Source organism: Lepidochelys kempii, chromosome 1 (assembly GCF_965140285.1).
Source record: "Lepidochelys kempii isolate rLepKem1 chromosome 1, rLepKem1.hap1, whole genome shotgun sequence".
In the NCBI taxonomy this organism is placed as follows: Eukaryota; Metazoa; Chordata; order Testudines; family Cheloniidae; genus Lepidochelys; species Lepidochelys kempii.
This window is the reverse complement of record NC_136380.1, coordinates 262182572-262208365: the sequence shown is the minus strand read 5'-3', so window position 1 is coordinate 262208365 and position 25794 is coordinate 262182572. Positions and strand designations below refer to the sequence as shown.

At 48.2% G+C, this 25794-nt stretch overlaps 1 protein-coding gene across 15 annotated transcripts in view; it reads right to left on the bottom strand.

Moving 5' to 3' along the window:
• Positions 1-21280, bottom strand: part of PHETA2 (PH domain containing endocytic trafficking adaptor 2) — a 33038-nt gene extending 11758 nt beyond the window's left edge. For 2 of the 15 annotated variants that reach the window (XR_012156670.2, XM_073327249.2), the window contains exons 1-3: positions 20825-21269; positions 13303-13357; positions 11916-12060 (exon numbers count right to left, since the gene is read on the bottom strand). Coding sequence is in view for 5 of the 15 variants with exons in the window: in XM_078851097.1 (XP_078707223.1) it covers positions 3056-3982 (927 nt within the window). In the remaining 10 variants the exon portion in view is untranslated. Of the gene's footprint in view, positions 1-1914; positions 4703-11915; positions 12061-13302; positions 13358-20820 lie in introns of those variants that run through there. The other 13 variants (XR_013635180.1, XM_073327248.2, XM_078851099.1 and 10 more) reach the window with 12 other exon arrangements.
• Between the last annotated feature and the right edge of the window lie 4514 nt (positions 21281-25794).

The window sequence follows — 25794 nt, the reverse complement described above, 5'->3', positions numbered from 1 at the left end:
AATTCAAGAAGCTATTGCCCTCCCATCCTTGTACTGGACTTAGGAATAGGGAGAGGACTGGGGGTGGTAAGGGGTGTGGAGTTGTCATGCAATCCCCAGGCACCAGTACAGCTCCTCTAAAATCTTTGCAGTGAAGTGCGATCCTCGGTCTGAGTCGATGACTTCAGGGACTCCAAATCTGGGCACAATGTCTTTCAGTAGAAATTTTACCACAGATCTGGCATCTGCTTTTCTGGTTGGTCCTGCTTCAGGCCATCCGGAAAGTTGATCCACTATTACAAGGAGGTTGCAAAACCCCGAGCTTTTAGGCATTTCTGCATAGTCCATCTGTAATCGCTGAAACGGAAAGTTAGCCCAAGGTCTCCCCCCCCCCCCCCCTTAGTGTTGGCATCAAGCCGAGACCGAGCAGAGAAGGCCAGGCAAGTAGAGCAGGAGCCAAGAGCTCACTTCACTGTCGGATAGATATGAGGCGCTGCCCAACATTTGAGAATAGCAGCTGCAGTGGCCTGAATGCCGGCATGACCCAAAGAATGAAAATAGTGGGCGGCTGAGAGCAGATAGTGACGGGGGAGAATAGGTTTGTTCCCGATTTGCCAAACCTTATTGACACCTTCAGAGCCTTCCCAACGTTTCCAGTCCTGGAGCTCGTCAGGTGGCACATCAGCACACAAGTGCGTCCAGTCCGTCGGATGGAAGGACGTATCCAGAAGAAGAGTTGCGGACACCAGGAGGGGCTGAAGGACAGCAGTCTTTGCGGCCGCATCAGCCAAGGCATTACCTTCAGAGACAGGATTCTCAGACTGCTGGTGAGCATAACAGTGGACAACAGCCAGTTCGAGAGGACCTTGAATGGCATCCAAAAGTGCAGAGATTAAAAGGGCCGTTTGCAATCTTAGTGCCTGAGGAGGTTAGAAACCCTCTCTGTTTCCAGAGCTGGCCCGTAGCATGGCAAACCCCAAAGGCATATCTAGAGTCTGTATAAATGGTAACAGATTTCCCATCAGACAGCAAGCAAGCCCTAGTAAGAGCGTGCAATTCCGCGCCCTATGCACTAAAGGACGGTGGAAGGGGGGCTGCTTCTACAACGGTTGTCTGAGTAGTGACGGAATAGCCGGATACCCGCTGGCCCTCCAAATAGAAGGAGGAGCCATCGGTAAAAAGGGACAGGTCCGGGTTTTTCAGAGGGAGGTCACGTAAATCCGGGCGAGGCTTACGCTCTCAGCGACGACGTCCATACATACATGGTGCGGTGTGCCATAGTAGCGGGGTTGAGGACGTTGCAGCGGCGAAGGGTGATGTTGTCAACGGCCAGCAGAATCAGCTCGTATTTGCGTGCCTGCTGCGGAGACAGCGCTTGCGTTGTATGCTGTTTTAAAAGAACCTCAACCTCGTGGGGGACCCAGACAGTCAAAGGGTGCCCCAGAACAATAGGGCGTGACCATTCCACCATTAGGGCTGCAGTGGCAATGGACCGCACACAGGAGACCGATCCCCGAATGACAGGGTCCAATTGTACAGAATAGTAAGCTATGGAGCGTGGGTGATCCCCTAGGTACTGCAATAGGACACCACTGGCCACTCCCCGCTGCTCGTGGCTGAAGAGGAAAAATGGTTTACCGTAATCCGGGAGTCCCAAGGTGGGCACAGAGATCAGAGCCTTCTTGGTGGATTCAATAGTGGCTTCCATTTCCGGGGTCCAGGAGACAGGATCGGGGGTCAATGTTGTGGTGGCCTGGACTAATGGTTTCACCAATTCCCCGAAGGCCACTATCCAGGGTAGGCAGAACCCCGCAGCCCCAGGAAAGCCCACAACTGCTTTTTCGTAGTCAGGCACAGGCAATCCTGGATTGCCTGCACCCTATCAGGGGAGAGTAAACACTCTCCAGGCCGAATCACAAAACCTAAATAAATTACCTGATCTTTGCACAGCTGCAATTTGGATGGAGATGCACGATGACCCTTATTGGCTAGGGCAGTAAGCAAAACAACAGAGTCAATTAAACATGCATTATAATCAGAGGCAGCAATTAACAAATCATCCACAAATTGAACTAGGACAGACAAACTAGGCAAGACAAAATCTTTTAAATCCTCGGTGAGAATCCGGGAAAAAATAGTGGGGGAGCCTGAGAGCCCCTGGGGAAGACGTGTCCACGTTAGCTGCTGGCCCTTCCAGGTGAATGCGAACAAATATTAGAATCGGGGTGCAAAGGGATACTGAAAAATGCTGCACACAAATCTACGACAGTAAAACAAGTGGCTGACTGAGGAATCAGTGTTAGAATAGTGCTCGGATCAGGGACAACTGGATGGGGGGCTATAACATAACCATTTATAGCCCATAGATCCTGAACAAACCGATAGACTGGACGCCCGTCCGGTACCGGTTTAGGCTTCCTTACAGGAAGAATGGGAGTATTACAGGGCGAACTGCAGGGAACTAGAACCCCCTGAGTCAAATAGCTGTCAATAAGAAGTGAAATGCCTTCTTCCGCCTCCCTCGGCGAGGGGTATTGTTTACGGAGGGAGGCAGTCTGTCCCTTGTTTCCAGACTAACTGGAATGGCTGATTTAAGAAGGCCTACATCGGTAGAATTCGTGCTCCACAAACTGTGTGGAACACTGGACAATTCAGAGGGGACGTCAGGAACAGGGGTAGCCGATGACATAAGAGAAGCAACAGCTGAGTCCGGGACGGACATGCGGAGCCCCTCGGGGGCCCAATATATGTGTGCCCCCAGTTTGCTCAGCACATCCCGCCCGAGAAGGTTCGCGGGGCCCTCTGGCATTACAACAAATCTATGTGACAATTTTAAAGAACCAAGCTCAACAGGGACAGGGTAGGATAGGGGAGCCGGGCACGGATTGCCCTTTATACCCTGCATCCAAACTTTGGTATCGGAAAGAGAGCCCAGAACAAAAGTTAAAGTGGAGAGGGTGGCACCGGTATCTACTAAAAAAGGCACAAGCTGTTCCCCAACTTTTAGATAAATTTGCGACTGTAACCTGAAATCCCATTCCAACTCTCCCAACGTTCCCAAAATCTCCACCTCTAGTCACTGGGGATTAGCAAAGTCCTGGGGAGCGTTAGGGGGAAAGGAAGAACCGGTCTCCAGCTGATCCTGCAAAGGAGCCCCTCGTGGAAGCAGGGGGCATTCCCTCTTCCAGTGCCCCGGTTGCTTACAATAATTACAGTTGCCGTTCCTTGTCCCGCCCCAGCCTCCTCCTCGTCCTGTCCCGCGTCCCCTCCCCCTTGTATTCCCATGTCCCTGCCAGTGCTGATTCCCCAAGGGAACCTGCAATGCGGCTACCAACATACTTACTTCCCCCTTCTTTTGCTTACGTTTTTCCTTAGCTTTTTCCTCGTCCCTACCATTAAACACAAAAGTGGCCAGGAGAACTACTTTGCTTAGGGGTTTCCCTGGCCAGTCAGGAACATGTTTAGTGAAATACTTCTTTATGTCCAGCACCGCTTGATCGACAAAGTAAGAGACCATCATCGTGCGGCTAACCTCGGCTTCTGGCTCCACCCCTCCCCCGTACATCCTAACTTGCTTAAACAAGTGGGCCAAAAAGGCAGATGGATGCTCATTTAAGTCTTGCTGGCACTCTCCAATTTTGGACCAATTCGCAGTCTTACTACCTGCCCTGCGGATGCTTTCCAGAAGCCCCTCCCGAGCTGCTGAGAGGGTGGCCTTACCCCCCTCCACGTTGACATCCCACCCAGGATCTGTGTCTGGCCAGCCAGGCCCTCCCCTGGGCCCCCCGGCCCAACGGCGGTTGGCATCTAAGATGGAATATCTTTCATCCAGGGTAAATAGAGTCTGCAAAATGGCCTCAACGTCCGCCCAGTTAGTGTTAAAGGCCGTAAAGACAGATCGGATAGTCTGCAGAACCCGTTCCAGATCGTCGCACAACCTCAGCATCTGCGACTGCCAGGTGATTAGATCCCTAGGGCCGAAAAGGCGATGAACCGTGACCATAGCCACTTACTCCCCGCCGTCCAGCCCGTGTGTTATAATGGGCGGCTGTATCAGGGGCGCCTGAAGTGCCACAGAAGGCAGGGTTAAAGAGGGATACAGAGCGGCAGCGGGGAGAGGAGTGGGGCCAGGGTGAGGAGTAGAAGGGAGAGACGGAGGCAGGAAGGCAGCATAGGGTGGAGCGGAACCCATAAGCGGCATACAAACCTTAGATCTGGTACCAGAGCCCAAAGTCGAGGGGCACCCCTTACCTCGGGCATATGCCCAATTATCCCATACATACCAATAATCCATTTGAGCTGGATATTTGTCCTCCAGCTGTTGTCTAAGGCAGGTTAATTCATCCTGTCCAAAAGTTCTGTCGGGTGGCCATCCAAAGGGCGTCTGAATAGTCAGCGCTGGCCACATGACTTTACACAAAATTACAGCTCTCCTTTTACCTAACCCATGGGTGCCAGATATATTTTTCCAATTCTCAAGAATCTCAGCCAAAGGGGTTCCCCTGCTCACACTCTGCCCAGAGCCCATCCTAGGGCAACCAAAAGAACTCCCAATGTGCCACCTTATCGCCTAAGCGACGGCCCAAACTCCCGTTCCTTGGAGTTCTCAAAGGTGAACTCACCCTATGCCGGCTGAAGCTGTCCGAGAGGAGGAGTGCGGTCTCGCTCATTGGGGCAAGCCTAGAGTCCCTTCGTGGTCGCCAAGAACTGTTGCGAATTATACCTAATAGGTCATGTACAGTTTGAGTCTAGGCTGAGGCACAGGAACAAAGTCCACAACTGTTGAGTTCCCAAAGATATTAAGTTTATTACACTGGTGCTGCTAGTCAGAAGGGGACCCCGAATGCACGTTATACAAAGATTATATACCTTTTAGCAAAGCACGTTGCCCTCGTGCATCGGAAACCTTAGCCAATAGACAAACCCTTTCCTTATTTACCACCTATCCCTGCTAGGTATATTCCCCGTGCTAAACTATTACTTCAACTACACAACATGGTCCTAAAGCAATGCATCAGTAACCTTTCTCATCAGGATGGGAGGCCCACATCACAAGGCCAGGAGGCAGGGAGTTAGGAACAGACAAAGAACAGAAACCGGGAGTCGAGACAGGCTGGAGACAAGGGGGGGTTTTCACAGGAATGCAGTATCTAAGTAACACTCCTCCTGGTGCATGATGTGCTTGCTTTTAGACAACGGTAGGCCCCAGACCAAAATGGAGTCTGTGACAAAGCTCTGTCCTTGCCTCCGTGGGTCCAGTGTTTCCTGGCAGATTTCGCTAGCCTCAGAGGCTCACTGTGACCCTCCACGTAACCCTTCTTTCTCTAGAGACAAGGGTCACAGTCTACTGAGCCATTTTCATCATAAGCCAGCAAGGGAGGTGAGGAGAAGTTATCCTTCCTTGCACAGTTTCTGTTGTCTCCCAGTCTCAGTGATTAATCAGGGGGCAAAGGAGGGGGCAGGAAGTCCGGACCCACCCTCTACTCCGGGCTCCAGCCCAGGGACCCTAATAGTATCAGCTATGGTAGCTGACCTTTTAGAAACATGACATGTACAATTCCCTGGGCTACTTCCCCCACAGCAGCCCTCACTTCCTCAAGCTCCACTTCACCCTTACCTCAGGGCCTCCTTCCTTGTGCCTGATATGGTGTGTACTACTCAGCTTCTCCAACAGCGCAACTTCCTCCCACAGCTCCTGACATGCACACCCACCTGACTGACTGGGAGGCTTTTAACTTGTTTCAGCCAGCCCCTGATTGGCTTCAGGTGTCCCAATCAACCTAGCATTCTCCCTGCCTTCTGGAAAGTTCTTAATTGGCCCCAGGTGACTTAATTAACCTGGAGCAGCTTCCATTTCACTTAACCTGGTACCAGGGATTTGTTTAGCCTGGAGCTAATATATCCATCTCCCACTACTTTTCTATAGCCATCTGGCCTTGCCCCGTCACATATCTTCCCCCCCCCCCCCCTTTCTCAACACCATAGAGTTGGGCAACTTGGGACGCCAGGCAGTATGCTCGTGACAGATCATCAGCGTTGCCATGGTGGCATCCAGCCCTGTGCCGTATGCGGAACTGGAATGGTTGGAGGGATAAGAACCACCTGGTGACCCTTGCATTCTTTTCCTTATTCCGCTGCATCCACTGGAGGGGTGCATTGTCCATCACAAGAGTAAATTGCCAGCCTAAGAGGTAATAACGCAGTGTCTCCATAGCCCATTTGACAGCTAGGCATTCTCTCTCAACTACTGCGTATTTCTGTTCTCTTGGGAGAAGCTTTCTGCTTAGGTAGAGGATCGGGTGTTCCTCTTCTCCCACCATTTGCGACAGAACTGCTCCCAACCCCACCTCGGAAGCGTCTGTTTGTAAAATAAATTCCCTATTGAAGTCCGGGGCTATGAGTATGGGGTCATTACAGAGGGCCGTCCGAAGGTCTGTAAATGCCCCCTCTGCTGCGTCGGTCCACTTTACAATGTCTGGACCTCGGGCCTTCACCAGGTCCGTTAGGGAACTTGCCCTAGTGGTGAAGTGGGGAATAAACCGTCGGTAGTAGCCTACCACGCTTAGGAACGCACGGACCTGCTTCTTTTGGGTCAGCCGGGGCCAGTTTTGAATTGCCTCTAGCTTATTTGTTTGGGGCTTCACTATGCCCCTTCCCACAATATATCCCAGGTACCTAGCCTCTGCTAGCCCTATGGCACATTTAGAGGGATTAGCAGTGAGGCCAGCCCGCCTTAAGGTGCGCAGTACTGCCTCAACTTTCTCCAAGTGGGTTCCCCAGTCTGGCGTATGGATGATGACATCATCTAGGTATGCAGCAGCATAACTAGTATGGGGGGGCAGCAGCTTATTCACGAGGCACTGGAATGTGGCTGGGGCCCCATGTAGCCCAAAAGGGAGGACGGTGTACTGGAATAGCCCATCCGAGGTGGACAATGCTGTCTTTTCTTTAGCTTCTTTGGTCAGAGGAATCTGCCAGTACCCTTTTATCAGATCCAGTGTAGTCAAGAATCAGGCACTACCCAGTCAGTCAACCAGTTCGTCGATGCATGGTATGGGGTATGCATCAAACTGGGATATTTCATTCAGTCGGCGAAAGCCATTACAGAATCTCATGGTACCGTCAGGTTTAGGGACTAGAACAATTGAACTGGACCACTGACTGTATGATTCTTTAATAACCCCTAATTCTAACATTTTCTTTACTTCAGCCTTGATTTCTTCTCTTTTGGCTGCTGGGATTCGGTAGGGTCTCAGTGTTACCTTAGCTCCGGGGACCGTGTGGATATGGTGATAGGTCTCAGTCGTCCACCCTGGTTTTGTAGAGAACATATCTCTGTTGCGATTAATCATGTCGGCTGCCTCGATCTTTTGGATCGGCGTCAAGTCAGATGATCTCCTCACTTGCTCGTGTAAGTTATCCTCCTCGGGAAGGGTCTCCTGCATGACTAAGCATGCCTCTCAATCATGCCAAGGTTTTAGAAGATTGATGTGGTAAATTTGCTCCGATTTCCGGCAGACTGGCTGCCGCACCTTATAGTTCACCTCTCCCATGGCTTCGATTATTTCGTAGGGTCCCTGCCACTGGGCCAACAGTTTACTTTCTGCTGTGGTCACCAGTACCATCACCCGGTCCCCTGGTTGGAACCGTCAAAGCTTCGCTTGGTGGTTATAATGGGTTTGTTGGGTCTCCTGTGCTCTCTCCAAGTGTTCCCGTACAATGGGTGTAACTCAGGCTATCCGATCTCTCATCTGCAGTACACGCTCAACTATGTTCCTTCTGGGATTTGGCTCCTCTTCCCAGGCTTCTCTGGCTATATCCAATATGCCCCGAGGGTGGCGCCCATATAGTAGTTCGAATGGAGAGAAACCTGTGGAGGCTTGCGGAACCTCCCGGATGGTAAACATGAGGTAAGGCAATAGGGTATCCCAGTCTTTCCAATCCTGGCTCACCACTTTCCGGATCATGGCCTTGAGGGTCCTATTGAACCTTTCCACAAGGCCATCTGTTTGCGGGTGGTATACAGAGGTCTGTAGGGCTTGTACATGGAGCAATGAACAGAGATCTTTCATCAACTTGGACATGAAAGGTGTCCCTTAATCAGTCAATATCTCCTTGGGTAGCCCAACCCGGGCAAAGATCTGTACTAGCTCCTTAGCTATTGTCTTGGAAGCTGTGTTGCGCAGGGGAACAGCTTCCGGGTACCGGGTTGCATAGTCCAGTACAACAAGCACATATTGGTGGCCCCGAGCTGTCTTCTCTAGGGGCCCTACCAGATCCATGGCTATCTGTTCGAAAGGAACCTCTATTATTGGAAGAGGTATCAAAGGAGCCCGCAAGTGTGGGCGAGGGTTATGTAACTGACACTCCAGACAAGAGGTGCAGTATCGCCGGACATCTTCATGTACTCCTGGCCAGAAGAACCTCCGCAGGATCCGTGCCTGGGTTTTCTCTACCCCTAGGTGTGCTCCAAACAGGTGACTGTGGGCGAGACTCAATATGGCTTTTTGATGTTTTCGTGGCACGTGGCACCAGAAGTTGTTGTATCTCTTGCTCCTGCATTTGCACCACGTGGCACAGGAGATCTTTCTTCACTATAAAGTAAGGTCTGGGACCCCGGACCTTCCCATCCATCTATCTCGGCCACCTCTTTCCTGGCGTTATCATATCTGGGGTCCTCCGCCTGGTCCCACCCAAAAGTCTCTCTCCCGGGACTAACCTGCCCAAACTCCCAGGGGCCGGCTTCTGCTTCTTCCAACGGCTCACCGCCGTCATGGCTGGGGGCAGCTTCTGGCTCACCTTCTGTGGTGGAAGTTTCTCTGTTGGCTGCTCGCATCCATCTGCCTACTAGGGAGGTCTTCTGGCCCTGGGTCAGGATCTGGGTTCCCAAGGCCTTCACGGCCTTCCTCTCTTTTTTTGTCTTCTGGGTCTTTCGGGGGAGGGAGAACAGATCCTGAGAAATCTCAGCGAACATTGGGGGTTGACATTCCCCCAGTGACGAGTCGCTGTCCTCAGGGTCCCCACCTCCCTCCAGCCTCTCCGGGGAGAGTAAATTATCAAACCCTGGATAGTCACTCCCAATGACTACAGGATATAGGAGTTTAGGAACTACGCCCACGGTCACCTCAATGAGGTTTCCCTGAACCTCTATCTCCACTGGGATGGTGGGGTAATGGCTCACGGCCCCATGCATGCACGTCACTGCTACGTGTTTGGCTTGTAGCAGCTGACTATTTTTTACCAGCTTACCCGATATGAGGGTGATAGCACTCCCAGAGTCCACAAGCGCTGTAGTCTCTGCTCCATTTATCCTCACTGGCCAATTATGCGGGGCTAATGTGACCCCTGTGAGGTGGATAAGGGAGCATGGGACCTCCCAATCCCCCAAGTTACATTGCATAGGCTCCTCGGTGCTGTGACACTGTGCTGCTATGTGTCCCCACTCCCCACATGCATAACATCTATAATTGCTTGTAATCATTCCCCTATCCCAGGGGTTAGGGGGTTTAGTCCTGGGGTACCCCCCACTCAGGCCAATCCCTTCCTTCTGGGGTCCCCGCTGGTTTTCGACCTCCCCCCCTTCTTCCACCTAGGACTCCCCAACATTCCAGGGTTGGGGTCGGGTGCTTGCTTCGAAAGAGGCCTTCCTTGGGTAGTTGGGTCAGTTCCCTGGCTGTCATCCGTCTTTCTACCAGTGTGATCATCTCATCGGACGTGGACGGATCGTTCTGGCCTACCCATTTGCGGAGATCTGGCGGCAGTCCCCACATGTAATGGTCCATGACCAGGGTCTCCAAAATCTCCTCCAGCCTGCACACCTCGGACTGTAACCACTTCCATGTGAGGTGTATGAGGTTGAATAGCTGGGACCTCGGGGGTTTGTTCTCCTGGTATTTCCATTCATGGAACCTCTGGGCCCTTACCGCTGCCGTTACCCCTGATTGTGCTAGGATCTCTGCCTTCAGATGGGCATAGTCAGTGGAATCCGTGGCAGACAAGTCAAAGTTGGCCTTCTAGGCCTCTCCACACAAAAAAGGGGCGAGAATACTGGCCCACTGCTCCTGGGGCCATGCCTCACGCTGAGCAGTCCTTTCGAATGAGAGGAGATATGCCTCTACGTCACCTCCTGATGTCATCTTTGGCAGATAACCAGTGGCCCTCAGGGTTTGCGTCCCGTCAGACCCCCGGGCCTGGGTGGTGAGGATCTTCAGCTGGTCCACCACGTCTCTCAAGAGGGCACGCTCTTGGGTTGCCTGGCTCATCAATAATTGATTGGTTTCCTGCTGTAGCCGCATAGACTCCTGTTGTGCCATTGCCTGAACCCGGGTGGCCTCCTGCTGGGCTGCCATGGCTCTTACCACCTCCTCCATTGTGGTACACAGCAAACAAACAAAAACCAAAACAAAAAAAAAAATCCAAAACCCCAGTGCACTTTTTCCTTTTCAAAACTTCTGTCTTCCGCCACGCTGTGAACGAAGTCCCACTCCTGACACCAGTTGTGACAAAGCTCTGTCCTTGCCTCCATGGGTCCAGTGTTTCCTGGCAGATTTCGCTAGCCTCAGAGGCTCACTGTAACCCTCCCCGTAACCCTTCTTTCTCTAGAGACAAGGGTCACAGTCTACTGAGCCATTTTCATCATAAGCCAGCAAGGGAGGTGAGGAGAAGTTATCCTTCCTTGCACAGTTTCTGTTGTCTCCCAGTCTCAGTGATTAATCAGGGGGCAAAGGAGGGGGCAGGAAGTCCGGACCCACCCTCTACTCCGGGCTCCAGCCCAGGGACCCTAATAGTATCAGCTATGGTAGCTGACCTTTTAGAAACATGACATGTACAATTCCCTGGGCTACTTCCCCCACAGCAGCCCTCACTTCCTCAAGCTCCACTTCACCCTTACCTCAGGGCCTCCTTCCTTGTGCCTGATATGGTGTGTACTACTCAGCCTCTCCAACAGCGCAACTTCCTCCCACAGCTCCTGACATGCACACCCACCTGACTGACTGGGAGGTTTTTAACTAGTTTCAGCCAGCCCCTGATTGGCTTCAGGTGTCCCAATCAATCTAGCATTCTCCCTGCCTTCTGGAAAGTTCTTAATTGGCCCCAGGTGTCTTCATTGACCTGGAGCAGCCCATTTCACTTAACCTGGTACCAGGGATTTGTTTAGCCTGGAGCTAGATATATCTATCTCCCACTACTTTTCTATAGCCATCTGGCCTTGCCCCGTCACAAGTCACATATGCTAACCTTTCCTTAACACAACTCCTGCTTTGGAACAGACTATTAAGCCAGTTAGTGCACTGTCCAATCTTCTCAGGTAGCAGCCACTAATTAATATTGAAGAGGAAGGTGTAAACCCCCAACACTGCACCTTACAAAGCAGTACTAGACCATGGGGAGAAACTTCATCCTGATTCCAGCAAATGATCATCTTGAGGTCTATTGTACAATGTTTAATCTAAGTGTCATTGCAGATGTTGGGCCAGATCATCAACTAACATAAAAAAAGCACAACTCCTCTGAAGTCAGTTTACACCAGCTGAAGATTTGTGGCCTCTTATTCTGTTTTATTCAAATAAATTATTACTTCTTTAAATTTTTGTGAATTTCACTATTTACTTCAATATCATGCAGCAGTGAATTCCACAGATTAATTGTGTGTCACTTAAGAGGTGTTTTCCCTTTATTCCTTTTACATCAGTTGTCTCTTAATGCCGCCAAATGCTCTCTTACTCTAGTATTATGGGACAGGATAAACAGAAGGCATCTTTCAAACTGAGCAATGTCTGTTACCTCCCCTCTGCAGCAAATGCTTTCCCTGCCCTCCCACTTGTCACCTACAAGACCAGCAGCAGCCCTCAGTCCAGTCCCCTTCCTTCTATGCAGAAGCCTAGCTTGCCCAGAACGTGGACAGGATCGGGAATGGGGGCAAGGAGATACCATACCTTACCAGCTATGATGGTCAGACTGCAGTTCACTGGCCCTGAACAGGCTGCCTCTTTGACAAGGGTCCACAGTGCTCCATCCTTCTGTTCCCCACGTCCAGTCAGAGGGGAAAGTACTGAAGACAGAGACCAGGGCACCTTGGAACTGAAACACAAGGTCACATCACTCAAATATATATTCCCCATCATAAAGTCAACAGAATGAACCTGAGCAGAGTTCACACTAATGACAGGGCTGAGCACACGTTCAACAAGATTACCTGAACCACACTGTCAGCGCCTGCCAAGCTCAGACATTCAGCCATTGGGTGGAAAGGGCGTTCCAGTCTAGATAGAAACACTGAACTGGAGCCCAATCCAGCCTTGTGTGGCCCAATACTGCCAGTAGCTGACAGAAGAATGGATTTTAAACTGTTTTCCTTTGAAATATATACATGCAACCTAATTCTCGAGGCTGGAAATAGATTCTGGATTCTGAACAGCTTTTTTTTGTTTACAGAAGCATTTCCGTTTACCATCTGCACCCTGTACTGTGCAATCCAACACACAGTATACAGTGGATCATACATAACAATGTTATGAGAACGATCCTTTTACTTTTCCAGCCTGCTGGCATGTGTTCTCCAGCTAAAATTTAGGACAAAGAAATGCACAAAACAAGAGGGATGAACTGGATTATAAACCATGATCTTCACCTCCACCCAATCAGCATTCAGGATTCCCCTCCTCCTACATTCCTGCCCTGTCAATTAGACTATAAAATACCCCTCCCCCACCCCCAATATTCCAAAGTGGTCCTCCCTAGGCTGTGCTCTTCTGGCAGGGACACAGGGCCCATTTCTCCTCTCACTTCAGTTGGAAGTGATTCCATTGACCAGTGTAAGTGAGCTGGCAATCAGGCCCTGGTTTAGGGTGTTCAGAGAGCACATAAATCGTGGGTGCCACTGGAATACATTAACACACAAAAAGTCTCCACTACCCTCCCACAATGTCCTGAAGCCCTCCATGTCACCTACTATATATCTGAGAACACTGGAAATAAACGCTGGTGATACCCCTTCACCGAATTCAGCATTTACTCCTGCTCTTGGATTTTGTACAAGGGACCTCCTTAGAGTATATCCCCACTCTTGCTCATAATACAGGCACTAGAATCTCTCTGCATTTTCTTCAACCCCTGACCATTCACAAATCAACACCCTTAACTCTTCAAGGGTCTCCATTCCCAACAGCAGAGAGGCATTTATACAGGAGGCTGAGCCATAGAGGAAAAATCCCATATTGTGCAGGGACTTTGTTTTTATTTGTCTGCAAATGGCCTGGCACCTTTTTGCTGTTACAGACACAAAAAGAACAATCATCTTGTTCACATAAAGGATGTGGTTACCTCTAGGTGGCTAGCAGGATCAGCCAGTTTTCTAAGCCCATGATTCCAAATGCAACTGTGGAGACACAGAAAGGGAAGATTTGTGGTTTCAATACTCTCTTCCCAGAGAAGTGAAAATGTAAAAGGAAGGGGGGAGAGGGAGAATTTCCATGCACAAAAGGGAAAATAAATGTACAATAAATGAACAGCAAAGTAAATACATTAGGCCAGATTCTCAGCTGGTATAAACGATCATAACTCCATCAAAGTCAATGGAGCTATACCAGTGTATACCAGCTGAGGATCTGGCCTATTAGTTTTGTGCCTGTCTATTAATGTTAGTTGAGGTACACTGGTTTGATGCCAGTGAACAACAACAAAGAATCAGGTCCTCTGTTCTTAAAACAAGATTAACAATGAAAATAATCAATGATGGTGCACATCACGTTGACTTCAAGGGCCTCAGAACTAGGCTCTCTGTGTGGGTGGTCGCCAGCCTGTAGCCAAAGCCCACAACTTTTAAAGATTCTATAAAGAAAAATCAGAGCTTTGTTTGAAGGAGGCTGCAGATACATGTGCTCAGAGCTCCAACATAGAGCAAAGATACTGACAAGCTTTAAAAAGGGACAATGTTTCAGAGGATACTAAAGATGCCATGACTGGACTGCGATCTCTAAAAATTGGTCCAAATTCATCCACCATATAGCACAAGAATTCATGCATCAAACCTAATGTCTAAAAACCACACATTAAAAGATTGCGAAGTGCTCCAGTACTACAGTAATGGGGGGGGGGGGGGGCACGTAAGTACCCAAGATAGAAATACAGAACCTACAGCCTTAATGACAACCAATCAGCACATGCAACCCAGCTACCAGCTCTTGCAGAACAGCCCACAAAATGACCCAACAGCAAACTAGTGCTCACTTCTGAGGACTCTACAATAACCGGGCTAGCGCACGCAACAGCCCCACAAACGAATGCCTTCAACCTATTAAAGAGACAAGGTGGGTGAGGTAATGTCTTTTATTGGACACCCTTCTGTTGGTGAGAGACACAAGCTTTTGAGCTTGCACAGAGAAGCTTGTCTCTCTCACCAACAGAAGTTGGTCCAATAAAAGACATTACCTCACCCACCTTGTCTCTCTAACACCCTGGACCGACACAACTACACAGCCTTCAGCCTAGTTGTTCCAAATGATCCTACGGTAACAAATTGTGATGCTGGCAGGCTAGGTGCCAGCTCTTGCCAAGGCTGCAGCCATTAGCTAAGAACTGACAAACTCATGGCTGGAGACCAGACCAGTTCATTTCGGTCTGTTAGTTCTGGTCTACACTACAAACTTCGGTCTGTATAACTATGTTGCTCAGCAGTGTGGAAAATTCACACCCCTGAGTGACATAGTTATACCGACCTAATCCCTAATGTTGACAGCACTGTGTTGATGGGAGGGCTTCTTCCACTGCCATAGCTACCACCTCTCTGAGTACCTACGCCAACAGGAGAAGCCGTCAGCATAGATAGTGTCTTCACCAAGTGTTATAGTGGCACAGCTGCACCAGTGCAGCGCTGTAACTGAAGACAAGTCCTTAGTGTTGCTCAAATTAGGTATCAGTCCACGAAGAACGTATTTAGTGTTTAGACTGTATAGAATGTATGTAAATTGCTGCACGCATTAATCTTATCTGTAATGTCTCTATTCCAGGCTGTAAGGAAATGTGTACGTTTTGCTTTGTAACTTTGAAAATGTTTGCTCTAAACTTGTGAACTGAGATGGGAAGAGTGTTTCCCCCCACCCGTCCAGAAGAACCATCAACATCAGGTGGGCCATCAAGGAACATTGCAATAGAAAGAACTGGTGAATGGCCCTATTGCGCCTTGGAAATGCTTTGAGCAAGAAAGCTTGTCTTTTACGGTCTTGGAGGCTGAATGAAGGAAATAAAATAAAGTCACGGGAAAAATGTTCCATCTCTTTTCTTTTTGAACTCTCACAAGGCCAGAGACACTAAACTGAAGCCAGAGATCCCAGGGTCTACCCCTGGGTGGATCTGTCCTGAAAGACATTTTGAATTGACAGATCTCTACAACTCTGTCACTCTTAGGATTTAGATTGCAACAAATTTATGTGCACGTTTGCTTGCTTTAACCTATAAATAACTCTCTCGTTTCTTTTTCCTAGTTTATAAACCTTTAGATAGGCAATGCCTGCAGCCAATCCTGTACTAAACTTTGTCTAGGGTACCAGGTGATCTGGGGTAGGTGACTCGTCTCTTGGGAATGGGAGCAACCTGAACATTTTGTGATTTTTGGTGTAACTCAGCAGTTCTCAACCAGGGGTCCGAGGCCTCCTGGAAGGCCCCGAGCATGTTTCTGGGGGTCTGCCAAGCAGGGCCGGCATTAGACTCTCTGGGGTCCAGGAAGAAAGCCAAAGCTACGCTGCCCCGAGCCCTGCCACCCGGGCCGAAGGCGAAGCCTGGGCGGCTTCGGTGTGGGGCTATGGGCAATTTCCCTGCTTGCTACACCCTAATGTAGGCCCTCACTTTTATATGCAGAAAAACAGTTTTTGTGGCACAGGTGGGCAGTGGAGTTTTTCTAGCATGTTGGGGGGGAGGAGGGGAGGGTTCAGAAAGAAAAGGGTTGAGAACCCCTGGTGTAAGTGACCATTTATCACTAAGTCCAGCTTCCCTGGATGGCAAGATAAACCTGAGAATCTAAGGGAACTGTCATCTGTGACTCCATGGTCAGACTGTTACAGTGATCCAGGGGTTCACATTCGTCACTGGCTTGGTGAAAGCTAATTATAGAACCTACCCCCAGTTTGGGCTATCTATCCTGTTTTTGATAGTCTGCCCTGCCACTCCAGACAGCATGACACAAACCACCGCCTACTACCCAAGCCCTCATGCCGCTGAAACAAGAGATCATGGCATGCAGCTGCCATGCGCACAATCATTCCTACAACACAGAACCACAAGGAATTCCTATACTCACTCAGAGCCCTCGGTGTGCAAAGCCCCAGCACTCATGAGCATTCGTTCACTAACAAACCTGCATAGAGTGTCCAACGCCCCATAGCCACCCTACAACAAACCAGTGTGTTCGGCTCCGCACTTCCAAACACACAAACCATCACATGCACTGCCCGTGCCCCGAATGCCCACTTCCCTCAAGCACCCACACTGCACTCGGAGGTCACTGTACATTCCTCTCTGATGCATACATTTCCCACTTTTCCTGCCTCTTTTCTAGGAGCCTTTCAAGGAGAGATTTTCACAAAGTAACTTGAGGCCAGCGACCATCCTTTCTCCTAAAAGCAGTTCATTTCTAATTTCCCCTGCTGCTGTTGAAGATTTAGAGCCAGAATGAGACCTTTTCCTGCTACCACTCTGCATCACAGCTTAGATCCAGAGTTTGTGCCACTATGCAATCTGTAGCTATAACGACAACTGTAATGTCACAAATCTGTTATTCAGACACCACTGTGGGGTTAGGCACCTTAACAAGGAGAAAACCGTCAGGTGTAAACACAGTTCTAGCTAATTAGAATTTTTAAGTTAATTTAGTGCTGGCAAAAAGCACTGGATTTCCAGTGCAGGGGTTCATAGATTCTGAGGCCACAAGCGACAATTGTGATCGGACTCCTGTATAACACAGGCCAAAAAACTTCCCAAAATAATTCCTAGAGCAGATCTTTTAGTAAAAAACATCCAACTGTGACTTTAAAATGGTCACCAATGGAGATTCCACCTTGGTAAATTATTCCAATGATTAATTACTCTCACTATTAAAAATGTACACCTTATTTCCAGTCTGAATGTGTCTATCTTCAACTTCCAGCCAAGGCATCATGTTATATTTTTTTCTGTTAGATTGAAGAGCTCCTTATTAATTATTTGTTCCCCATGTAGATACTTTTACACTGTAATCAAGTCCGTGATTCAAAAAGAATATGAAGAGCAACTAGCAAAAGACACGAAAACTAACACCATTTTTTTTTTTTAAGTACATCAGAATCAGGAAGCCTGCCAAACAATCAGTGGGGTCACTGGACAATCACCATGCTAAAGGAGAAGCTAAATGAATTCTTTGCATCAGTCTTCACTATAGAAAATGAGAGAGAGATTCCCACACCTGAGCCATTCTTTTTATGTGACAAATCTGAAGAACTGTCCCAGATTGAGGTGTCAGTAGAAGAGGTTTTGGAACAAACTGATTAACTGTAATAAGTCACCAGGACCAGATTGTATTCACCCAAGAGTTCTGAAGGAACTCAAATAGGAAATTGCAGAACTACTAACTGTGGTATGTAACCTATCACTTAAATCAGCTTCTGTACCAGACAGCTCATGTTAACAATGAATTTTTTAAAAGGCTCCAGTGGCAATCCTGGCAATTACAGGCTGGTAAGACTAACTTCAGTACCAGGCAAATCAGTTGAAACTCTAGTAAAGAACAGAATTATCAGACATATAGAAGAACATGATATGTTGGGGAAGAGTCAACACGGTTTTTGAAAAGGGAAATCATGCATGTTACAATTCTTTGGGGGGAGGGAGGGGTCAACAAACATGTGGAAAAGGTGATCCAGTCGAGACAGTGTACTTGGACTTTCAGAAAGCCTGGGACAAGGTCTACACCAAAGGCTCTTGAGCAAAATAAGCAGTCATGGAATAAGAGGGAAGGTCCTCTCATACATCAGTAACTGGTTAAAATACAGGAAACAAAGGGTAGGGAAAATGGTCAATTTTCACAATGGAGAGAGGTAAATAGCAGAATCCCTCAAGGATCAGCAGTGGGACCAGTACTATTTAACTTACTCACAAATAAATTGGAAAATGGTGGGGTGGCCAACTTTTCAGATGATACAAAATTACTGAAGATGGTTAAGTCCAAAGCAGACCACAAAAAGTTACACAGGGATGTCACAAAACTGGGTGACCGAGCAATAAAATGGCCGATAAAATTAAATGTTGATAAATGCAAAGAAATGCACACCGGAAAACATAATTCCAGCTATACACGCAAAATGATGGGATCTAAATTAGCTGTTACCACTCAAGAAAGAGATCTTGGGAGTCATCATGGACAGTTCTCTGACAACATCCACTCAGTGTGCAGTGGGAGTCAAAAAAGCAAACAGAATGTTGGGAACCATTAGGAAAGGGTTGAATAATAATCCAGAATATATCATAATGCCACTATAGAAATCCATGGTACTCCCACATCCTAAATAATTCATGAAGTTCTGGTTACCTTATCTCAAAAAAGATATATTAGAATTGGAAAAAGTACAGAGAAAGGCAACAAGAATGATTAGGGATATGGAACAGCTTCCCATATGAGGAAAGATTTCAAAGATTGGGACTGTTCATCTTGGAAAAGAGGGGCAATATGATTGAGGTCTATAAAATCATGCATAGTGTGGAGAAGGGAGTGTTATTTACCCCTTCACGTAACACAAGAACCAGGGATCACCTGATGAAATTAATAGGCAGCAGATTTGAAAGAAACAAAAGGCAGTACTTCTTCACATAATGCACAGTCAACCCGTGGAACTCATTGCCAGAGGATGTTGTGAAGGCCAAAAGTATAACTGGGTTCAAAAAAGAATTAGATAAGTTCATGGAGGATAGGTCTATCAATCGCTATTAGTTAAAATGGTTAGGGTCAAAACCTCATGCTCTGGGTGTCCCTAAGCTTCCAACTGCCAGAAGGTGAGACTGGAGAACAGGGGATGGATAACTTGATAATTACTTCTGTTCTGTTCATTCTCTCTGACGCATCTGGCGCCAGTTGCTGTCGGATGCGGGGCTAGATGGACTATTAATCTTACCCAGTATGACCATTCTTTTGTTCTTAAGTCTCCCCTTAATCTTCTCCTTTTTAAACTAAATAGATTGAGCTCTTTGAGTCTGTCACTATAAGGCCTGTTTTCTAATCCTTTGCTCATTCTTGTGGTTCTACTCTAACCCCTCTCCAATTTACCAATATCCTTCTTGAATTGTGGACACCAGAACTGAGCACAGTATTCCAGCAGAATACGAAGGCAAATACAAAGGCAAAATAACCTCTCTGCTCCTCCTTGAGATTTGCTTCTCTATGTATCCCAGGCTCACGTTAACTCTTTTGGCCACAGTGTCACACTGGGAACTCATGTTCAGCTGACTATCCATCGCCACCCTCAAATCTTTTTCAGAGTCACTGTTTCCTCTATGGTCTATACTCTTTGTTCCTACTTGTATATGTACATTTAACTGTAATCAAATTCATATTGTTTGCTTGCATCCAGTTTACCAAGCGATCTAGTTCTCTTCATTATTTGCTTCTACCCTGTCCTCTTCGTTACTTGCTACTTCCTGAATTTTTGGGTCATCTGCAAACTTTATCAGTGATGAGTTTATGTTTTCTTCCAGGTTATTGATAAAGGTGTTAAATAGCATAGGGCAGCAATTCTCAACCAAGGGCCCAGTGTACCCCAGAGGGCCACAAGCAGGTTTCAGGGGGTCAGCCAAGAAGGGCTGGCATTAGACTCTATGGGGCCCAGGGCAGAAAGCCCAACCCTGAGCCCGAGTCCCACCATCCAGGGCTGAAGCTGAAGCCCAAGCAACATAGCGTAGGGCCCCAAGAATTGCCCTGCTGGCTACCCCCTAATGCTGTCCTGAACTTTTATATGCAGAAAAGCAGTTGTGGTGGCACAGGTGGGCCGTGGAGTTTTTATAGCTTGTTGGGGGGGGGGGGGGCCCTCAGGAAGAAAAAGATTGAGAACTCCTGGTGTAGAGCCCAGAACTGAGCCCTGGGGGACCCCACTAGAAACACACCCACTTGATGACGATTTCCCATCTACACTTGCATTTGGAGACCTATCAGTGAGCCACTTAGTGTGGGCCACCTTAAATCCCACCACTCTCGTTTTTTTAATCAAAATGTCAGGCAGCAACAGGTCCGATGCCGTCCAGCAGAGGAAGTAGATTCTGAAACCCTCCTGGCACCACTGCAGTCAGCAGGAGTTTTGTCACGGACTTCAGTGGATTTCATCCTGGGAGCCTGCTGTACTAGGGCCTCCTGTTTGGGAGATTCCAGGACACCCAGACCTCGAGCTCTTTGCTGAGACTGCCAGCATTGCGGGGGGGGGGGGGAGTATACGCCCCCCAACTAGGGCCAATTGTGACGCCAATCCCCCCAGCCAGTGACTACGCCTGATCGAAGCAGGAAGGGCTGTATTAGCCCAAGCTGTTGGGGGGGGGGGAGGGGAGGTTTCCCTCTACTCCTAACGGGGGGGGGGCGCTGTGCTCCTCCCCACCGGCCTTTCCTGGAACCCCCGCCCTTTGGGGACTGAACGGAGGCATTTCACGCCGGCCACTGGCCCCAGGCTGGCGCGCTCCCGCCCCGGGGCGGCTGGCTGCTGGAGCGCCCCTGCGCTCGCCCAGCTGGCTTGGGAGGAGGAATCGCAGCAGCACGGCCGCTCTGGCCGGCTCGCTGTCCCTCTCCCCCCGCGCCAGTGGCCCCGGGCCTGCGGGCCGCCCCGCTGTGTTACTTACTCACCGCCGCCGGCAAAGCCCGTCCCCCTGCCCGCCCGGCTCGGCTCGGCTCGGCCCGCTCCAAGTTACGAGTTGGGGCCGCCGCTCGGGGCCGCCCCGGTACAAAACCCTGACGGTCCTTCGAGCCTCCCCGTCCCCGCTAACTCCAGAGTCGGCTGCGGTTTTACGGCGGGCTCCTGCTGTGCGTGTTGTTTGGTCCTGCAGCCATGAGGCAAACTTGCACCCAGTTCAGCTGGAGAGAGGGGAAAAGTGACTAGCCGGGACTCCACAGGCACTGTCCCTAGGTCGGTGGGGCAGTCCCTAGAGTGGATCCACCCAGTGGGGTGGTGTCACAAAGCAACGGTCCTTTCCCCACCTTCCACTCCCGTGTATTTCAATGGCGTTAAAAAGGCATTTTCTCGTCTTGCTTTCGAATGCGCACAGCTGTGCCCCGGCTGCATAAAACCCCACCCCCTGCTGGTTAACTGCAGAGCTGCCTGATCCTGCTGTCTAAGAATACTAGACAAGGCCAATTCCCCACTGCATGGTGGCTCTTTTATGATGCTCCACTGCCATAAAGGGGCCACGTAGAGGGTGGAGCCGGCTCTGAAGGATACCCCTGGCATAGAGGGGGCTCCCCTCTTGGCACAGAGCTATATGAAGGGCCAGCGTAGTGGGTGTGCCGAGGAGGGAAAGTTAGAAAGAGGATGGTTCTACACCAGGAGTTCCCAAGGAGGCAAAGCCCAGCACTCCAACTATGTTTGGCTGCTAGAGAAGTGCCAGAAATCTCCAGAGGGGGTCTGGCCTTGTGAGGGTTCCAGTCTAATTAAGCATCTGAACTTTAGAAACTTATTCATAGATTCCAAGGCCAGAAGGGACCATTGTGATCATCTACTAGTCTGATGATTCTATATAACACAGGCCATACATCTTCCCTAAAATAATTCCTAAAGCATATTTTTTAGACAAACATCCAAACTTGATTTTAAAATTGCTAGTAATGGAGAATCCACCACAACCCTTGGGTTAATTGTTCCACTGGTCAATTACCCTCATTGTTAAAAAAACTTATACCTCATTTCCAGTTTGAATGTGTCTAGCTTCAACTTCCAGACATTGGATCATGTTATACCTGTCTCTGCTAGACTGAGCCCATTACCAAATATTTGTTCCCAATGTAGGTACTTTTAGACTGTAATCACGTCACTCCTTAACCATCTTCTCTGGACAATTTGTGGTTCACGCTTGTTAATAGTTGTGAGGCCATGGAGAGAGAAAGTTCCCTAACCATGTTTAATTGTTAGAAGATGGAGACTCACAGGATGTGAGACAGACCCCTGATAATCAGACCCTGTGAATTTCAAGACAGGCGGTCTCCCCAGTTACCACACTGTTCATGTAGCTGGTCTCTGTCATGTAACCCAAGAACCCTAACTATACAAGTCTAGAGACTGGGGTACTCGGTTCCCTGCAGGGGACTTGAGTCCTCTCTCCCCCGTCAACAAAACAATCAGAATCCAGTCACAGCAGATATACCACAAGCACAGCACAGTGTTATGTGAGACTCAGTGTCTGTTTCTGCCCTTTCTGAATTAATGTATGCATCTGATGAAGTGAGCTGTAGCTCACGAAAGCTCATGCTCAAATAAATTGGTTAGTCTCTAAGGTGCCACAAGTTCTCCTTTTCTTTTAGAGAATACAGACTAACACGGCTGCTACTCTGAAACCTGTATGTAATGTGTACATCATATTATTGTCTCAGGTACTGCTGTGGCTTCCATCATCTCTACAGTATCCGGGTAATTTATTAATAAATAATAAGACTTTGCACTTCTCTAGAGCCTTCCATATTAGGATCTCAAAGGTGTTTACAAACATCAGGAAATTAATCCTCACGCCCCTCTTGTGAGTTCGGAAAGTAAGTATGGTTGTTTCCATTTTACATGGGGAAACTGAGGCACAGAGAGAAAACTATTTTTTTAAACTGCACAGAGGCACAGGGACATTAATTAAAAATATCTAGGGAGGGTCTGAGGCTTTTTTTCAAAATAATTCTAGAGCTGATTAAATGTGCTTGACTGACAGAGCTGGAGACTGCAGCCCTCTGTTTATCTGCAGAACAGGGATGATAAAGACACTGGCTGTGCATGCATCTCACAGATATCGCCTGCCAGTCTGTCCATTTGTCATAAGAAGGAGGCGACAGCTTTAGGTAGGGGTTAAGTCTTTATAGCTCTTGAACCTTAGCTTCTCTGCTGAGACTGCCAACAAACAAACTTTGCCTGGGTAGCCAATCATCCCATTTGTCTACCTTGGGAGGTGCCACGTCATTGTATTTCTTCTGTGGAACACCATAATTTCATGGAAGCATTTGTTTCTTTACCTTGCTAACTTTTTTACATGCAAATTTTAACTGTTGTTTGGCTCTTCGATATGGTTGTGATAAGTGCCATAAAATATCACAGACTGACATCATTGTATTGTGCCAGTGGATGATGAGGCAAAGCCTGAAATAAATGTGGATTTCTTTAATATTCGTTGGAACACAGGACAGAGCTGTGAAATGGGGATTGTACAACATATTTCATATCCCTGCACTTAGCAGCACACATCCCCTAACAAGCACCTGTAACAATAGGTAGACTCCTATTATAATATAAAATAATATAATAGCTGGCTCCTGTGACCACTGTCTTTCATGAGGACCAATGTAGTCCCATCATTTCCTTCTGCTCCCCTTTGTTTTATCCACTTATTGATCTTATACACTTTGATTGTAAGATCTTTGGGGCTGTGGCTGTCACTATTATATCTGTTCGTCTATTAGGCTGCCATTATTGTGATATCTGAGCATCTCACAGTCTTTAACGTATCTGTGCTGCTGGCAGACCAGGTGCCAGCTCTTGCCAAGGCTTTAGGCCTCAGCCAAGTTTTGACAAATTCATTGGTGGAAACCAGTCTTGTTCACCTGTGTGTCAGTATGCTTAAAATGGATATTGGACCTATAACAATGTGTTTGGTGTTTAGACTTTATGAAATGCTTGTAAGTTGCTGCATGCATTCATCTCACCTATAATATCTTTATCACATACTATAAGGTAATATATAAGTTTTTGCTTTGTAACTGTAAAAAAAATGTTTGCTTTGAAACTATGAACCCAGTCAGGAGGGATCATCTCCTGCCCATCAAGAAGGCTTATCAAAACTAAATGGGCCATCGTGTGACATCACAATACAAAGACTTTGTTAACTGCCCCCTTGCAGCTATGAAGAGGCTAGATGCAAAAGGACTTGTCCCATCAGGTTGAAACTTGGAAGAAGGAAGTAAAAATAGCTGACAAGAAAATGTCTCATCTCTTATGCTGTTTGGACTCTCACAGGGCCAAAGTTACGAAACAGAAGCAGAAATCCCCAGGGTCAACCTGGGTTAGCCCTAAAAGACATTCAAAGCTGACGGACTACAACAACTCTCACCTTTGGAACCATAGACTATAACTTATTTGTGTATATATGTCTGCCTGCTTTAACCTTGTAATAACTCTCATTTATTTTCTTCGTTAATAAATCCTTAGTTTATTATAGGATTGGCTGCAAGCATCTTTGGTGTGAGATCTAAGGTACAAATTGAGCCAGGGTTAAGTGACTGGTCTCTTGGGACTGGGAAAAACCTGAATATTTTGTGATCTTTGGTGGATAGCAACCAACTATCACTAAGTCCAAATTCCCTGATTGGCAAGATAGTCCTCTTGGGCATATACCACCAGTTTGGGGTCTCTGCCCTGCTTCTTTGCAGTCTGCTCTGAGGTTGGCACATGTGGTCACAAGCCACTCCAGACAATGGGACAGTACCTATTTTCACAACATTCCCGGGAGGTAGGGAAGAGCCATTTTACAGGTGGCGAACAGAGGCACAGATAGGTGCTAGAACTAGGGGTGCTACCGTACCCCCTGGCTTGAAGTGGTTTCCATTATATACAGGTGTTGCGGTTCAAATACAAGATAGCACAAAGCTTTATGCAAGCAAACAGGCTGGTCTGCCAACGGACTGGGCCTGTCAGCTTTCCACCCTCTCCTTTATTCTTTCTCTCCCCGCGCGCATTACATTCTCCAACCGATAAAAGGAATACACTGGCTTTGTTTAACATTCTTATTTACCAATTTCTATCTACCGCATTCCTTGCTCTCGGGCCTTGAGCCCAGTCCTGGGAGGCTTCCCACGGTTCATGTCATCTGGGCGAGATTCCAAGGTTCATGCCCTTGAGAGGAGCTGTGTGTGCACAGCTCCTATACAACACTCCGGGTGTGCCCTGAATGTTGCCAAGCACATGAACCTTGTATGAATCCTACATACAGGTTTACACTTTGGTTCAATGGCTTTGCACCCTCAGTATAAAAATTGTTCCAGCACCCCTGGAAGCACAGAGAGACTTAGGGCATGTCTACACAGCCGCAACAATGCTTTAATGTGGCTGTGTAGTCGCAGCTCCAGTGCTGGGAGAGAGCTCTCCCGGCGCTGCAAAAAAAAACCCGCCACGAGGGGAATAGCTCCCAGCGCTGTAGCACTATCTACACTGCCACTTTACAGCGCTAAAACTTGTATTTTCACACCCCTGAGCGAAGAAAGTTTCAGTGCTGTCAGTGGCAGTGTAGACAAGGCCTAAGGCCCAGATCTTCAAAGGTATTTAGGTACCTATCTGCCACTGTTTTTACCAAAATATCTTTGAGGATCTGGGCCTTGTCCAAGAGCATACAGAAAGTCTAGCAGAGGAAAGAATTGAACCTGGGGTCTCCCAGGTCCTAAGTTAGAACTGTAACCACTGGAGGATCGTGTGTGTAGACACAGGGTGAGTACAGGGCCTAATGCAGTGGAACCCTGGTCTCTAAGTTCTACCATATTACAACTATAATAATAGCGCCTTTAGGAACCACAATCATCTCTAAAGAGCTAAATACTGTCTCTATGGCGGCTCAGCCCTGGGTCTTTCTGCTGAGACT